At 35.7% G+C, this 18,848-nt stretch overlaps 1 protein-coding gene across 2 annotated transcripts in view; it reads right to left on the bottom strand.

Annotated features, from left to right (window-relative positions):
* Window positions 1–18,848, bottom strand: part of AP-1gamma (adaptor protein complex 1, gamma subunit) — an 81,324-nt gene that overhangs the window by 24,906 nt on the left and 37,570 nt on the right. For both annotated transcript variants that reach the window (XM_068374466.1, XM_068374467.1), the window contains exon 7: window positions 388–483. In XM_068374466.1, coding sequence (XP_068230567.1) covers window positions 388–483 — 96 coding nt within the window. The remainder of the gene's footprint in view (window positions 1–387; window positions 484–18,848) is intronic.

The raw sequence follows: 18,848 nt of genomic DNA, 5'->3' as shown, positions 1-18,848 counted from the left end.
ATTTCAAAAAGGTTGATACAGTACTTCATCTTTCACGGTCAAAAGTAAAATACAGTTAAGGGTACATAATGTGACAACTCTTATATCGGGTAATTAAATATGTTTAAACTGTAACAAGCTCCTCAACTTAAAAACATATATCCAACTGAAATCATATATCTCTGATATTGTATAAAAAGTTCCTAATGAAATACTGTACTATAACACTATATTATATAATTTAATACAGTAATCTAGACAAAATTTCCAATAAGAAACGTGATTATTTGCTGAATTTTGCAGCTGAAAATTATAGGCATGTGAGTTAGTGGAAACCTACACTAGGAAAAATTTTCCCTTTCAATAATAAAATACACTTTCTATTCAAAATCAGTCTAATTTACTCACCTGTAGGAAAGGATCCGAGACCCCTTGGACGTCGTGTTCTGGAGAATACCCTGCCATGATTAAATTCTTGAGGATACGGACTAAGTTTGGAACAATCTGAAAATAGTAAGATCATTTAGAAATCCTATGCTTTGAACATTTCCTTGTAAAACTAAAAATAAAATTAAAGTACGAAAACTTTTATTTGTAAAACTAAAAATAAACAAAATAAAATCTAAAAAGTACAAGAACTTTTATTTCTTGACCCTTTCAAAATTAAGCCACCTATAACAAAGAGAGGCAAAGCAGCTGAACAAATACATGCAGAATAACTAAACCGAAGTTTCAGCAAAGTCGTACCTCACGTTACATCATTTCCTGACTCCGTGAATTGTATTTAAAATAATAAAAACACACTACATTGATAAAATCTTCAAGAAATAACCTATGCATTCATATGAATGACCCGATTTTGTGGCTGATACGGCATCCATATGAATAACTAAATTTTGTGGCTGATATGGCATCCATATGAATAACCCAATTTTGTGGCTCATACGGCATCCATATGAATAACTCAATTTTGTGGCTGATACGGCATCCATATGGATAACGCAATTTTGTGGTTGATACGGCATCCGTATGAATAACTCAATTTTGTGGCTGATACGGCATCCATATGAATAACTAAATTTTGTGGCTGATACGGCATCCATATGAATAACTCAATTTTGTGGCTGATACGGCATCCATAGTAACCCTATTTTGTGGCTGATAAATTTATGTTAGTTAAACTGTTCCTAATGAATTTAATTTCAGCATCACTGCAAAAAAAATTATACTAATTTTCTCTAACATTTCTGAACAAAATTCCCATTTTATGTCAACAACACTAAACAAAATGATGCAACGTGAGGTATGACCGTGTACCTTTCTTTGGCCTCCTTTGCCGGAGTTCTTCCTTACGCTACGTCCGCTAACTTTAAATATGATCGACTTTTTCTATCTCTTCAGGTTCGTTTTTTTAATAAGCTTCCATCAGAGAAGAAGGAAAAGCAATAATTACATATGCAATAAGATGTATAATACGTTAAGCAGAACTTTAATGTACACAATGTGGAAGTTTTTCCTTTATCCTTTATTTGTATAATTTATGTTTTGACATATAATACAGTAAAGCAACCATTGAGATAAAAGCAAAACAAATTGGATGAAAAATGTAAAAAAAAATATTATGGTTTCCATTATTTTTGTTTTTAAATAATATACAATTCTCCCTTTATGGATAAATATAGCAAATGTTTGTTTATGAAGTCTGAGATTGAACCGACATACACTTGAGGAGTTATCGACAAGCAGACGAGACAAAGAGTCCAGCTTAAAGCCTTAATGGGAGTTCAAACTATAACTGAAAAGAAATTCTTAGTAATCCACGCACTAAAAAAAATAGAAGCGCAAAACAACTTTAAACCTATAACAATACCACACAGAAAACAAAGTTCATAAATCTTTGTACTCAATAAGTTTCAGTAAAGCAATAATGTCTCATCATGTAGCACCTCAAAACTATTTCCATCAGAAGTGTGGGCCATAAGATTTTCATATCAGGAGTAAATTAAAAAGTATTCTTCCCGCATGGGAGAGAAACAAAGGAGGGAAATGAATATCTTGTCTAATTATTAAGTATATTGTAAATCATGCTATCATTTTTTTCCCCATGAGGTTATGAAACCCATACTAAATATCTGCACAAAATTCTCAAGACTACGTCATCTCTATAATATGCTCTGTGCTACATCTAGTAAAGATACAACTGAAAAAATGTTGTCTAGTGCATCACACAATTATGAAACTACCTGTAATAAGCTATTACGTCTGAAATGTTATGTAAATTTTTGCATAAATTAACTGATAAGTTGAGAGTATTTTGTTATAAATCCACTTGGAAAGTTTATGATGGTAATTTCAATATAAAATGTAATTGAAAAATTTCACCATTGATTGGATTTATGGATATACAGTCAAGCGCTGGGGCCCCGTACGACCATTAAGCGCGCAGTGCATTTATTGTACATGGTAAGGTCCCTAGGAATGGTGCATAGCATAAAGTACACTGTATGAGGGCCACTGACAGCACAACCCACCAACGGGTATTCCACAATTGAGAAAACGTGCTCCACTGCCGCTTTATTCAAATGCTTGAAGTTACTTCAAAGATAACCTATGAAAGTTTTTTCAAATCCATATGACAAACTGATTGATTAATTATTTAAAAGCCAATTCAGCTCAAAGAATACAAAAGTCAGTGTTCCTTTCTATGCAAGAATGGACCTCAAATATTTTTTGGCATGGATTTAGGTTAGAAGTACAATTCCATCTAAAACAACCTAGTGTTAAAAAAAGAACAGAACTGAGTTTGCTAGACTAGGTTAATTTATCTTAATGATTTACGGCATGAAAAGTTCTTTCCAATGAATTCAAATATATTTTAAATTGCCATAGTAATATTTCCACCACTGGATAATGTGGGAGGGTGGGCTGTGGCACCCTAGCAGTACCAGCTGAACTCGGTTGAGTCCCTTGTTAGGCAGGAGGAACGTAGGGAGTAGAGGTCCCTTTTTTGTTTTGTTTCATTGTTGATGTCGGCTACCCCCCAAAATTGGGGGAAATGCCTTGGTATATGGATGGATGGAATATTTCCGGTATCACTGACAATATTGTTAAGACATTTTGAGCAACAGATTCTCCTTCAACCATATAGACACAAATATTGTTTTTGACACAAAACCCACATTCGCAATACAGCTAACATTAAAAAAATGGAAAAGCAAGAAATCCAACAGGGTATCTGCCATCCAAATTTTGTTACTTTCAATAATTGGTTCTTTGTCCCTCCTTGCAGTATGACCTCAACCTTGAGCACTGGACTGTTCATCCTTAAAATTCTAACTTGAGAAAACTAAAGTACAGTATGCTTGAATCAATTCATCTCTAATTTAGAAGTGCTAGAACAATAAACTATAAAAATCAAGCGATCAATTTATGATTCATACCATTCCATAGGATGGCCTTCAATGACTTATTCTGAACAATGTTATTGGTTGCATATAATATTTTGATGCCAATAAAAAATTCAAAATATTTCTTTGCATGATATGCTTGAACTTTTTTTTTAATTGTTGCCCTAAATTAATGTTAATTAAAAGAATTTATTAGAAAAATTACACCTAACCTGTAAATTTATGTATGTAGAAAATATATGCTACACTGTTTCTTAACAAGGTAGTTTTAATAAACTTATCTTCCTTCTATTATGTAAACTTACAGTATATGAAAAGAGGTACTTGAAAAAAAAAATTGTTACTTACCAGTGTATTTCACTACTGTATACGATATATATAAGCTACAACCTTCAACAGGGTGGGCTATTGGGGAAAGCAAACGGCATCACCATTCTATACATCGGTCCTCAATACAAGCCGATATTCAGATTCGAGCCCGAAGACTCGCGCACTTTGAAATCCTGAAAATCACATTTCACGACCCATATTCCCCAAAATAAAATGTGAAATTGTGCTAAATTGTGCTAAGGGAAGAATATATAAAAGATACACCTTCTAAACCAATGACCATTGTGTGTAGAGAACCATGCGGTGTGGAATCTGAATAACAATGCCATCGTAAGAACTTTAATACAACGGGTACAATAGGTGAACATGCCTTGAGTGCTATTTGGAAAAGCACTGCTATTATAATCAGCTTTAGATGTGCAGGGAAAAAGTGCAAATTTTTTTTTAATGTGGGATACACCAACACGTACCGGACGTGTTTCACACACTCGTACGTTGTCACGGTATTTTCTTTTTTATTGTTTATCTCGCTGTACACCTCTTGTTAACAGAAAAGGTTTAAGCCTGTCTATTCTTGATTTGTTTGAATTTTTGTGACCTTCTTCCGCTGAAACTTTTGTTATAAAAGCTCGCTATCTGTTTGAAATTAAGTTAGTTGCATTCGCCCCAACTGGCGATACGTACATTGGCGACCCCAGTGACTCTACAATTTACTCTGAAAGCCTCTAAAATTTAGTCTTGGAGGTTATAAAATCAATACCAAGGATGATGGTTCCTAGAACAAGGAGTGCTGTACCTTCCATACTATCACAGATGTATAGTAAGTCTTTGCTACAATACTTCATATCCTACCTGCATGACTTTTACTTATTACCTGCTTACTTTAGTCTCTCCTTACTTAGCTATTCACGTTCTTAGCTCGAGTCTCATTCTAATTTTCATCCCCAAATCAATACAAGTTCTTCAGATCAGCTTTAATATGATGAGTGATACGATAAACTCCTATGGTTTAACTACTTAAGAATTAGAAGTTACAAAACATAAAAAATACCCAGGTAAAATTGAATGATCTAAACCAAATTTTTCCCATTACTGTACAAAGAATTTATGATTCCAGAAAATATTCTAGGGTGGATTATATGACAAACACACACACACACACACATTAAAAATATGTGCTAATCAGTTATATGCAGTACTACAACTGAGCAAGTCTTCTGAATACAATTTCTAAATTCCAAAACAATGGCACCAGTGAGGGCATGGGCCCACAAGATAGGAATTCACCTCTACCAAATTGGGGTGACTGGTCACAAACTTCATTACTAATTTGACATCATAACTTTTTTGCCTTTGAATAGGTCCATCAGACATTCTTCTTGCAGCAGGGCTAATGTGTGAACCAAAAAACCCTTCCTCTCCCTCTTCATCCACTCTTGGCTGCCTGCACTACCAGGTGGCCCCTTAATCAACCTAACATTGCACGAGGGTCTGCCCTCTCTTTTACTCTCCTCCTATACTTCTTTTTCCCCCTTTTTTTCTTATTCCTTCCTATCCCGGGTACCTGCCTTCGGGCTATAAACTGGATTGTATCCAGGGGTACTCTTCCTTATCCCCCATTCCCCACTTCCCTATTGTTGACTGGTCACAGACTCTTCCAGTCTGTAACTTGCAAGGTCTGGGATTACATATCAACCAGTAGTCAGATCTGATTCCTTTCAAAGAAGCCCTAAAATAAAGTATTAACACCAATAAGGAGGCAGCGTGTCCATCAGAAAACAGGATTCATCAACTGAGGTGTGCCCTTCATCCCTTTTTCTAAGCCAGACCAAATAGCCCCTTTTAACAGGGGCTATCCATATTCTAATGACCCTCCTTATCAAGAGAGCTTATCCTCTCTCCACGCACAAGGTGAGAAAAATTGCTTCATCACTGGTATTTTTGCTGACACAGTAGAACCTCGCCATTCGATTCTCTCAAAGCTCGAACAAATTGGTTTTCGACCAAAAAGTTAAGAGTGAAAAATGCCCGTTCTTGAACATATATTCGGTACTCAAGCAGTTCAAGTAAAAGCCTGGCAAGCTGAAAGCCATCAGTTATGCATTGGGCATTGTTTCAGTTGAACATAAAACATATGCTCTGCCTCATTTATTGTGTTACACTCTATATCTTTGTTTTGCATCCTTTTCTGTTTATTTTGATTCATAGGTCAAAAGAAGAATAAGAGTGAAAGTGCGCGAGTAAAAAGAAAAACAGAGCGAACAACTATTGAACTTAAAAAGGAAATCATTGCCAAACACGAAAATTCAATGCGTGTTTCGGACCTTGCTCTTGAATAATCTATGGCTAAGTTCATGATACCGACTATTTAAAAAAATAAAGAAATAATAAAGGGAGCTAATGCTGCTAAAGCTGTGACTACTTTAACGAAGCAAAGGCCTCAGATACTTGAGGAAGTGGAGTTGTTACTTATTTCTATGAATGAGAAACTGTTTCGAGGTGACAGCATTAGCGAGGCATTTATTTGTGAAAAGGCTGTAGAAATCTTTGAAGATTTAGTGAAGAAAGGCCCTGGTACAAGTACTCGAGAGATTCTGTATTCAAGGCTAATAATGGGGGGTGGTTTGAAAAGTTTAACCCTTTTACCCCCAGGGTATTTGGAAATTTCCAACCCTTAACCCCCACGGGTTATTTTTTTTCAAGCACATTTTGCAGTATATTTTTTTTTAAATTGCTCTAACAGCCTTAATTTTTGTCATAGAGAGGTCAGGTTGGTCTCATTCTCTTGGAAAATGCCTGAATTTTCTAAAAAAAAAAAAAATATCAAAAATATGCAAAAAATTTCAATAGCATTTTTTTGCAAGGACGTACCGGTACGTCCATGGGGGTAAAGGGATGGCTTTTGTGAAACTTACCAGTACGTCCTTTGGGGGTAAAAGGGTTAAGAGAGGAAATTAGATGGAATGGAATAGGGCCACATCAAAACAAGCCCTTTAGCAGAAGAATAAGGGCAAGCACCTAACTTCATCCCTAGAGTTTTCCTCTATGTGTTTGACTTGTTGCTTTTTCTTTATACCAATACTGTATATGTATGGTTTAGTAGCTTGATTAGTTATAGAAGTTCTTTTCTTCATAGTGCATAATTCTATTCGGTAATTGCTTTGGTTTTAGGCCTTTGAAACCGCACATTACGAAGGAAATCCTATCTTTGGGGAGGTGCTGTGTGTCCTTCTGTTAGGAATGGGGACATTCGATTCTCACTATGAGTACGGAAGACGGCGACTTGGCAAAAATTAGTCAGCAAGTAGCATTGCCACTGTTATTAACATTGGTTCTTGATGTAGCATTGCCACTGTTATTAACATTGGTTCTTGATGTAGCATTGCCACTGTCATTAACATTGGTTCTTGATGTAGCATTGCCACTGTTATTAACACTGGTTCTTGATGTAGCATTGCCACTCTTATTAACATTGGTTCTTGATGTAGCATTGCCACTCTTATCAACATTGGTTCTTGATGTAGCATTGCCACTCTTATTAACATTGGTTCTTGATGTAGCATTGCCACTCTTATCAACATTGGTTCTTGATGTAGCATTGCCACTCTTATTAACATTGGTTCTTGATGTAGCATTGCCACTCTTATCAACATTGGTTCTTGATGTAGCATTGCCACTCTTATTAACATTGGTTCTTGATGTAGCATTGCCACTCTTATTAACATTGGTTCTTGACGTAGCATTGCCACTGTTATTAACATTGGTTCTTGATGTAGCATTGCCACTGTTATTAACATTGGTTCCTGATGAAGACATGTTGTTGGTTGCCAAAAAAAATTTCAGCATTGGAGGTGCTGATGTTGTTGGTTGCCAAAAAAAATTTCAGCATTGGAGGTGCTGTGACATGTTCATTAAAACACTACCCTTAGAGTAAGGGAGAGAATATTTCTTTGGTATTTTTATCGCATTGGATTCCCTGTTCCAGCACTTGCAAGTAAATCCTAGGAGACCACACGGCATCTACCCAAAAATAGGCTTTTTCTTTATCAAAAACCCCTTTTCACGGCATTTAATGCTTGTTATGTGAACCCCAAAGTGGGAGGGTGGGCTGTGGCACCCTAGCAGTACCAGCTGAACTCGGTTGAGTCCCTTGTTAGGCTGGGAGGAACGTAGAGAGTAAAGGTCCCCTTTTTTGTTTTGTTTCATTTGTTGATGTAGGCTAACCCCCAAAATTGGGGGAAGTGCCTTGGTATATGTATGTATGTATGTCCGTGAACCCCTTGATACAATTAGCTATTTAAAAGCTACAAATACCAAAAAAAAGTGTCACTACAATGAGACAACAGGAAACCAACTACAAATCCACAACTAAATCAATCAAATGCTTACTAAACAAAACAAGAGCTAAGAATAAAAACTTTTCAGCAGTACAAACGACATCTTCACCAGCGATCAAAGATTCATTCTAGTAGAATATGAAAAATCACTTCCGTCTTCATATCCATAACAAATTAAACTTCCATACACAAACACACACACATACACACTGTCTATAACTGCAGAGTTCCAAGACATAAATTCAAATAATAAGACTGTTGGTCATCTCATGCACACAACCTAAATTTCCTAAATCCAAAACATGGTAAAAATAACTTTGTATTAATACTTGGCATGCCTCACATTACGAATAGTGTCTAAACCTCGTTGTCTAAAAATCTTAACATGCATATATCAATAATGCATTTGCCTCATGCTAAATCTGCAAAAGAATATAGCGTCTAGTACCAAAGACTTTGTTGTTTATCACTGGCATGAAAACTATGACCAAACATCCGTGGATTCAACTATTACCCTTATTTATTTTCTTCCTAATATTCCTCTCATAAAAACATTAAAATATCATACTTCAACTGTTTCATTACCAGGATTGTATCACGACAGGCCATACATTTTCTATGAAATGATAAAAGTTGTCGAGCCTTTACCCCTAATCACAAAAAAATCCGATACATTTCCTCCATAAACTTTAACTCAACTAGCCATATAAAAAACAAACTTGGATTAATAAGGACAATTTAAAATTCCTTCACAGAACCAAAGTATAGGCATCCCTCAGCCAGGCCAATCAAAGCGCTGGCTGATCGACACTGATGTGAAATAACACCTTGTCAACTCTATCAAGTCTCGAGTAAATAGGATGTTAATCACCACCACATCTATAACTTCAATGGTCAGAATACAGAACTCGAAGAGAAAAACTTGGGGGCCACAGAACCTGGTTTATGCAGACGAGTGTTCACAGCAGTGAGGATGTCATCATGTAATACAGTAAGATGTCATCATGTCATACAGTAAGATGTCATCATGTCATACAGTAAGATGTCATCATGTCATACAGTAAGATGCCATCATGTCATACAGTAAGATGTCATCATGTCATACAGTAAGATGTCATCATGTCATACAGTAAGATGTCATCATGTCATACAGTAAGATGTCATCATGTCATACAGTAAGATGTCATCATGTCATACAGTAAGATGTCATCATATAATACAGTAAGATGTCATCATGTCATACAGTAAGATGTCATCATGTCATACAGTAATATGTCATCATGTCATACAGTAAGATGTCATCATGTCATACAGTAAGATGTCATCATGTCATACAGCAAGATGAAGAACAGAACGGAAAGGAGAGGACAGGAAATCAACGTTAGGAAAACCAATCTAAAGGTGGCTGGAAGGGAAGCAAAGAAAGAGAGAGAAATCAGCAATGTGAAGGAGTGAACTCTATACTGAGGGTTGTGGTAGCCTGTGTGGTAATGTCCCTGCCTGGTGATCGCCATACTGTGGTTCGAGTCCTGCTCACACTCGTTAGTTCCTTAGGCCGCTGCAACCTCACCATCCTTGTGAGCTAAGGATGGGGGATTTGAGGAAGTCTATAAATCAATCTACTGAGTCATCAGCAGCCATTGCCTGGCCCTCCTTGGTCCTAGCTTGGGGGTGGAGAGGGGGCTTGGGCGCTGATCATATGTATAAATGGTCAGTCTCTACGGGATTGTTCTGCTTGATAGAGCAATGTCACTGTCCCTTGCCTCTGACATTCATAAGCGGACTTTAAACCTTTAAAGGTGAAGGAGTGAACTCTATACTGAGCACACCAAATATAAGTGTTACACAATGTGCTCAGAATTATAAAATCCAAGTGGAATAAGAGATCTTGGATGCCAAAAGTGTATGACACGAGCAGATGAAAAAGGCAACGGAGGCAAGAAACCTGGTTTTGATACACGAGCAATTTTATAAGAGGTAGAGCTTGCAAATTAAGGATTTACAGCAATATGGGGTGCTTTCCACCCTCTACACTGCCTAAAAACTGACTTATGTAAATTCCTAGCCAGTGTACAGTTTAAAAGTTAATAAATCTGTAAACTGTAGTGATTACACATCACAGCCAACATGTAATAGCGCCAATATTAATACCAAGCTCTTAACAGAGAAACATGTAATAAGTATAAAGAATACGAAAAAGAGAGAATTAATCTGTGAAGTGAAGTACTTGTAAGTGGAAAAGACAAATGTACACACTGTATTTCTGGGGTCGACCTGTGACGCCCGGTGAAAAGGGTCCTTCCTTACACTTTTCTGATAAAAATACTTCCAAATATACCAGAGAAAGTTAAAGTATGGAATGCAGAGGTTACTACCCTCGCGTGAACACCCAGTGGGCGTCGTGTATAAAGCAGGGGCGTGTGAAAACCACTATTCACAGGCTGTCTTCCATTTAGATAATTCCTTTGTATTACCATAAACTCAAATCAGTTTTAATGAACCTATCAAGTCACAAAAACTCTCATTAGACTTGCCTTTGAGGTTTGTCCTTGATTGAGAAATAAAATGGAACACAGAGAGACATCTAATTGTAAACAGAATATGGAGAAAGAAACAAACACATAAGGCGGAAAGAGCAGCATTTGGGGGGCATAACGACGTGGTGAAGAACAGTATTATCTAAATTGGGCTAAAAAGGGTACACTAAACACAGTACTGTACTCCTGTACTCTCTTACGGTTCCAGTCCACAGAAGCACTTCGATGTTTCTAGTAACAGTCTATACTACTAGAAAGAAACATTTCAATGTTAACCCTTTTACCCCCAGGCTATTTGGAAATTTCTAACCCTTAACCCCCAGGGGGTTATTTTTTTCCCAGCACATTTTGCATTATATATTTTTTTAAATTGCTCTAAAAGCCTTAATTTTTGTCATAGAGAGGTCGGGTTGGTCTCATTCTCTTGGAAAATGCCTGAATGTTCTTAAAAAATTATAAAAAATATGAAAAAAAAAATTTTTATAATTTTTTTTGCAAGGACGTACCGGTACGTCCATGGGGGTAAAGGGATGGCTTTTGTGAAACGTACCAGTACGTCCTTTGGGGGTAAAAGGGTTAATAATTTGATAAGCGTAATCGTTTCAGTTTAGTGCCTTTTAAATGTGATTTTGTGCAAGCATGAAAAAGTTAGCCCTTCATGAATTTCCTTTAGCAAGGTCTCTTTTTCTTTTGGTGTGCAAGTGATATATGCACTTTACAGAACAAGCCTGCATCAGAAAATTAATTTGGTGCAGAACTCTTAGCTTTTCCCTTGCTGCACACTAGTCTTTTCCTTGCTGTACGCTAGTTTCATCTTTTGCGGTACACTCAACATATATGAAAATCATTTTGTTGCAGAACTCTTAGCTTTTCCCTTGCTGTACACTAGTTTTTCCTTGCTGGACGCTAGTTTTATCTTTTGCGGTACACTCAACATATATGAAAATTAATTTGTTGCAGAACTCTTAGCTTTTCCCTTGCTGCGCACTAGTTTTTCCTTGCTGTACGCTAGTTTTATCTTTTGCGGTACACTGTACACTCAACATATGAAAATTATTTCGTTGCAGAACTCTTAGCTTTTCCCTAGCTGTACACTAGTTTTTTCCTTGCTGTACGCTAGTTTTATCTTTTGCGGTACACTCAACATATATGAAAATTAATTTGTTGCAGAACTCTTAGCTTTTCCCTTGCTGTACACTAGTTTTATCTTTTGCGGTACACTCAACACTTGACATGAAATCAAAGGGATAGTGTTTCCATCTACAAAAATAATTAAAAAAAAGACATGTGGAGGGATGAAATAGGGTTTTACAGTTAGCAATTAACCCTTTTACCCCCAGGCTCTTTGGAAATTTCCAACCCTTAACCCCCAAGGGGTTTTTTTTTCCCAGCACATTTAGCAGTATACTTTTTTCAAATTGCTCTAACAACCTTAATTTTTGTCATAGAGAGGTCAGGTTGGTCTCATTATCTTGGAAAATGCCTGAATTTTTTCAAAAAAAGTATAAAAAATACGAAAAAACAAATTTTTATAGCATTTTTTTGCAAGGACGTACTAGTACGTCTATGGGGGTAAAGGGATGGGTTTTGTGAAACGTACCAGTACGTCCTTTGGGGGTAAAAGAGTTAATTAGCTAGGTATTTGTTTTACTGTATCAGTGTTATAAATACCGAAAGAATGAAAGGAAGATAAATTACACAAAGTGACTCGATTGAATCCACATAAAATATGAAAACACGACATACTGACATTGAATAAAAGTTCTTGACAAAAATGCTATTCTGAAAATACCTAAAGAGCCTATACAATTACCAAAATAAAGAAGTTGCCTGCAATACCAAGGTATCTTTACCTGCTTTATAAACTGAAAATATGAATAAACATGAATTGCATTTTAATGCAAAGACAAACTCATAGCTAGCAGGGAGTCTTCAAACACACTATAACATTAAACCACTGATAAAATATATATATGGCAATGAATATGCGGAATAACTCCTATAAAAGGGATTCCAGGAGAGTTCTGTGTCGGAAGAAATATATTCTATGCTGAATTCATAAAAAGCGTAGATACAAAAGAACTTTAAATCTTAAAATTTTCCATAACTCAGTATTTTTTTTAAGGAAAAAACTTTTTTAACATCTATAGGAGTCTTGATTCTACCAAATTGTAATATAAATACACCAAATATAAATTTATTCCTAAACTGTACAAGTATGGTACAGTATATGTGAAATGTCAAATACAAATTAAATGTATAAATTAAGATTTCATTTCATTAGTACTGTATTGTGTTTCCAAATTATCTTAAGTTTCCACTAATTCAATCGATCACCTTTTAGTTTCTACTAATCTACTCGATCACCTTTTAGTGTCAAATAACCTAATTGATCACCATTTAGTGTCAAATAACCTAATTGATCACCTAACTAGCTTGAAATCACAAATTTTTAAGTAATTTGTATTTTTCCTAACATACTTACCTAGAACTACCTTCTTAGGAGTTACTGGTAACTCTACCTAACCGACCAGCTTTTTGTATAGTTTACCCTCTTTCCGTTTTCTACGGGGTCAACCTCAGGCAGTGTGATACAAATTAATATCTTAGTTTCCACTAATTCAATCGATCACCTTTTAGTTTCTACTAATCTACTCGATCACCTTTCAAGTGTCAAATAACCTAATTGATCACCTAACTAGCTTGAAAAAAGATTTTACAATAAAAGGCTCTTCTTCCAGAGATATTATTTCTCAAATGGTCTGTATCAGTCCCTTGCCGAAGTTAAAATGCATTTCCAAATCATCGGAATTAGTTTTTCACACCCAACAGTTTGAGAAAAACAACTACTTCAAAATGTAACGAAATGCATTAACACCGGTTCAGTATTTTCTATTTAACACACTTAAAGTAGACAATACCAATCATGACCTCAGTTACATGGGTCAATATTCTTTTAATGCTCTCGTTTAGAAGCCGAGAGAATATTCCATTTGCAATTACCATAGCTACTTACTGAGTAATTAAAAGTCTTTCTTCAAATGTACTTTCCTTATTAACCTCAACCTTGGCATTCCTAATCAAGACAATAGGTGCTTATCATCCACTTACATAAGAAAACTATTCTACACATTTCATTCAGGAGAAAATATATATAAGTGATTGAACTTGATCTATACGGCTGTGTGGTGATTCTCAGCGTTACTTGAAAAAGCAGATATTTACAAGCTGTTTAGCATAAAAATAAATATATCAAATCCATTCCAAAAGAGTCAAAGTCTACTGGATGCATCCCTTCACATAGGATTAATAACAGATAGATGCATGAGGATAAAATGTTCTATATTCTGTGTACAGAACAGACTATTATCCCTTTTACCCCCAGGCTATTTGGAAATTTCCAACCCTTAACCCCCAGGGGGCTATTTTTTTCCCAGCACATTTTGCAGTATATTTTTTTTAAATTGCTCTAAAAGCCTTAATTTTTGTCATAGAGAGGTCGGGTTGGTCTCATTCTCTTGGAAAATGCCTGAATTTTCTCAAAAAAAATATCAAAAATATGAAAAAAAAAATTTTATAGCATTTTTTTGCGAGGACGTACCGGTACGTCCATGGGGGTAAAGGGATGGCTTTTGTGAAACGTACCAGTACGTCCTTTGGGGGTAAAAGGGTTATATAAAAAAATGACATGCAACTCATGCCCATTGCACAGTCAAAAAAACGGATGAGCAACGAGTTCAAAAAGCAGCAAAGTGGGCAATAATTCTCCGCCACCACCAACGCGGTGAGGCCGAATAAAGTTGTATTACCTCTGAATGCTCGGGATCCTATGGGCAAATAGAGGCGCGTTGGGCGGAAGGGGGGGAAAAACACATGCCACTGTTAGTACAACATAAAACAGCTTCATTACTATACTGTTTCATGGATACATACATACAAAATGCTTTACTGCCACAAGGATCACGTGACTTGGTATACGCAAAAGCCAGTAGGAAATAATAAAAAGCTTTAGTACCAAGCGCTTTCGTGCATTTTAATACACTTCTTCAGGGTACAATAAAAAGTGAGACATAGTTGAAGGACGTCAATGAGTAAAATAGGATAACAACAAAAAACTGAAATTTTTTGAACGTCCTTCAACTATGTCTCACTTTTTATTGTACCCTGAAGAAGTGTATTAAAATGCACGAAAGCGCTGGGTACTAAAGCTTTTTATTATTTCCTACTGACTTTTGCGTATACATACAAAATGCTATGAGGACACCTAAAAATTACAATACAATATTAGTCAAGAACAATATGCTTGCAAAACCTAATATGCATTTATATCATAAAAAAAGAAAATTCTTAAGTCTAAATATCTGCACTACTGAAAAAAAGCCTAAATCTTGCCTACTTGCACATCTTCAACCCTCTATTATTCTTGCCATTTTTTTTCTAATAAGCACATTGAGAAATTAAATGAAACACACATACCTACAGTTACCTGAACCTAAAATATTAATGTACTTTACTGATGGCAACTATATAAAAAATAAGTTAAAAGTTTCAATGATAATCATCTCCCAGGTGTAACCTCGAGTGTTGAAAATAAAAGTAAAAAATACTCTACTACACTTAAACTACAAAAATATTAAAGTCAAAATTGTTTTACGGAAAGGAAAAGACTATCTAAATTCATTCCATTGTACAATACAAAAGCTTACTAGTAGGGACCCCTCTCCGTACCCCAATACTAAAAAAAACCATCTTCAATCAAAAATACTGTACTTTAAGCATTAATACAAATTTATCCTTAAGTATGCCTTAATACTAGGATCAAGGGGTAAGCAGGTTATTTATAAACAAAAGCAAAATTCTAGATTACTACTCGACAACATATGGAGATTTATGTACAAGATGAGATGCTACTGGTGTCCACCAGCTTTCCACCAAAAATAAAAAACTAACATCGCACTAGATCAACCGACTTCCGATGTTGGAGAGTTTGCCAACATGACACATAAAGAGAGCAGGAACATACCACCATGAGATGTGTCATAAACAAACTTTAGACTTATCTCGGGATTATCACTATAAATGTGGAGGTACAATGCAGAATTAAATGAAAGGAAGATAGCTGGCCTGGGAGTTAGGCTGGGAGGAACGTAGAGAGTAGAGGTCCCCTTTTTTGTTTTTGTTTCATTTGTTGATGTCGGCTACCCCCCAAAATTGGGGGAAGTGCCTTGGTATATGTATGTATGTAAGATAGCTGGCCAGAAAAAAATGAGAACCGGATATCTCAAGTTCTCATAGCAAAGAAATGGAAAACCAACAGCTCTTCTTACAAATCTAGTAATATCAAAAAGGAAAAATATCCCATAAATGGTAGAAAATCATATCTAATGCATGTAGCATTATAATCGATATCATAAGGCACTTGTTTTTGAACTCATTTAAGAGGTGCTAGATGACCAAAATGAAATTCAACAACCATGTTATTTAACAGCCATGTCATTTAGGAGAGAATCATACCAATGATTTCGTATATCTTCAGTCATTCAGAAATACTAGGTATTAAAAAAGTAGACTATTGAGAAAATGGATATAAAGAAAGGGATTGCCCTTAGGGCACGTATCCTTCCGCCTAGGCCTACCATTACAGAAAACGGGAGTAGGGTAAACTACACAAAACTCTGGTCGGTTGAGAGGAGGTTCCAGGTAACTCCTAAGAAAGTAGTTCGAGGTAAGTCCCTGTGTTGGAACAAATGGATATAAAGAAGGGGTGTAACCTGTGGTCATTTTATCCAGACATAAATGATGAAAAATAGTTCTCATACAATCCTGAACGTGAATCACAAATGACCACAATACTAAACTAAATGAGAAAAGACCAAAGATGGAATTAAAAGTGTAACGCAGGAGATCAGCACATCATGAACTAGGTGCTCAAAGTGTTGTCAAGAGACAGTTGAGTCAAATAACACGAGAGAAAGGTTGTGAAGGTTGTGAAATTAGAAAGCTCATATTTTCAGTCAATTCCACAAACGGAAACTTGTCAATACTGCATCGTTTTCAGCCTAAGGAGACCTTTGCCACTACCAGGTGGCCTATGAATATCACTCTTCTTAATTGTATTATTTCAACAATGTCCTTTGGATGGAATTTCACTAGCCCAGACTCTTTAGTTAAGCGTAATTCCAAACGTATTCCTGGTTACAATTTGAAAGGCAGCTGAGATGAAGATATTAGGAATATATAAAGAAAAATACATTCCTCTACTGAAGTAAGCATGTCGTAACTTGTTTATAGAGTCAAAATAAAAAGGAATGCCTCAGTATAACTATAACCATACTAACAGGAGAAATTTTATAGCAAGAATTAAATACAATAAAAGTATCTACTTTCCCTTTTTCCTGAAAATTAAGGCATACTTAATACAACGGTTCATGAGCTGCATATGATTCTAAAAGTTTATTAAACACTACAAAGATTTATCTAGCTAATCAACTGATAGGATATCCTAATATGTTCCCGAATAATCTTTAAAAAATGTAACATATAATCATGTCTTATTGTCAAAGTAACAGTTGACAAGGATAAAATATCAACCATGCAATGAAAAAAAATAGTCCCACTGCCTCTCAATGAAAGGACTGCAACAGATGAGTCCTTGATTAATGCAAGACTGACAATAATTGAAACGAATGCATTCACACTGTGTATTGTCAATACACATCCACACCTTTTCAAGTGATATGTCTCTCCAAGTGTATAATCTGTCTCATAAATATACATCTTAAAAACCAGAAATGCATCGATAACAAGGGCACCATTGAAGTTGCATTAAGATTAACCCTTTTACCCCCAGGCTCTTTGGAAATTTTCAACCCTTGACCCCCAGGGGGTTATTTTGTTCCCAGCACATTTTGCAGTATATTTTTTTTAAATTGCTCTAACAGCCTTAATTTTCATCATAGAGAGGTCAGGTTGGTCTCATTCTCTTGGAAAATGCCTGAATTTTCTCAAAATAATTATCAAAAATATGAAAAAAAAATTTTTATAGCATTTTTTTTGCAAGGACGTACCGGTACGTCAATGGGGTTAAAGGGATGGGTTCTGTGAAATGTACCAGTACGTACTTTGGGGGTAAAAGGGTTAAAAACCAGAAATGCATCGATAACAAGGACACCATTATGCATTAAGATTAAGAGTAGAAATCCATTTCACACCTTTTTTTTTAGTTAAACTTTATTCATCCATTCAGTCACAATTATGCAAATTAAAGTTTACTCAAAACATAAATCCTGTTGGTTATTTCAATAATTTTAAGTGTTTAACCAAAATCAAATATTTAAAAGTAAAAATGGTGATACTTTGCCACAACATCAACTGGGGTAGTTCAATCCTTAAGAATTCTTTGAAGATTCAAGTCTGGAAAAGTTCTAAAAATATTTTTCTTGACAATGCACTAAGATCATAGATAAATAAGATAATCTAAATAATAATGAGAATCTAAAATCAGGAAATTGTAAAAGGTATGATTTTGTGAAAAGGAAAATAATCTAGTTACCAGACTAAAAGATAATGAAAAATTATTTTTCTGAAGTCTGTTTTGTACTATAATTATTCACTTAATATCAATAAATTTTTCATTCAACTAAAAATAGTCAATTAATATTAAATATAAAAGTAAAAATAGTTTTTATAGCTACTGTATTCTCAATACTACTCTCCATGCCTATTGTCAGTGCTCGGTACAGCTTTCATGTACTGTAGAAAGTCTTAATTTTAGAAAGTTTTTTTTTTTTCTTTTTTTACTTTCAGTAAGTTCAAGTGCCTAGCCATGTTACAATAAAATAATGACTGACAAATTATCATTATTACTACCTATCTAGATGTGATGGAGGCAAGAGAGCGTGCTAGAAATAGGAATGGATGGCGAGTGATTGTGACGCAGTTCCGGTAGGCCCTGCTGCTGCCTCCGATGCCTTAGATGACCGTGGAGGTAACAGCAGTAGGGGATTCAGCATTATGAAGCTTCATCTGTGGTGGATAATGTGGGAGGGTGGGCTGTGACACCCTAGCAGTACCAGCTGAACTCGGTTGAGTCCCTTGTTAGGCTGGGAGGAACGTAGAGAGTAGAGGTCCCCTTTTTTGTTTTTGTTTCATTGTTGATGTCGGCTACCCCCAAAAATTTGGGGAGTGCCTTGGTATATGTATGTATGTATATAGAACCATAGTTGGAAAAGCAGGATCCTATAAGGCTAATGGCTCCA

This window comes from Palaemon carinicauda, chromosome 5, assembly GCF_036898095.1.
Source record: "Palaemon carinicauda isolate YSFRI2023 chromosome 5, ASM3689809v2, whole genome shotgun sequence".
Taxonomy (NCBI): Eukaryota; Metazoa; Arthropoda; class Malacostraca; order Decapoda; family Palaemonidae; genus Palaemon; species Palaemon carinicauda.
Note: the sequence above shows the minus strand (reverse complement) of the source record. Positions and strands in the feature narration are given on the sequence as shown.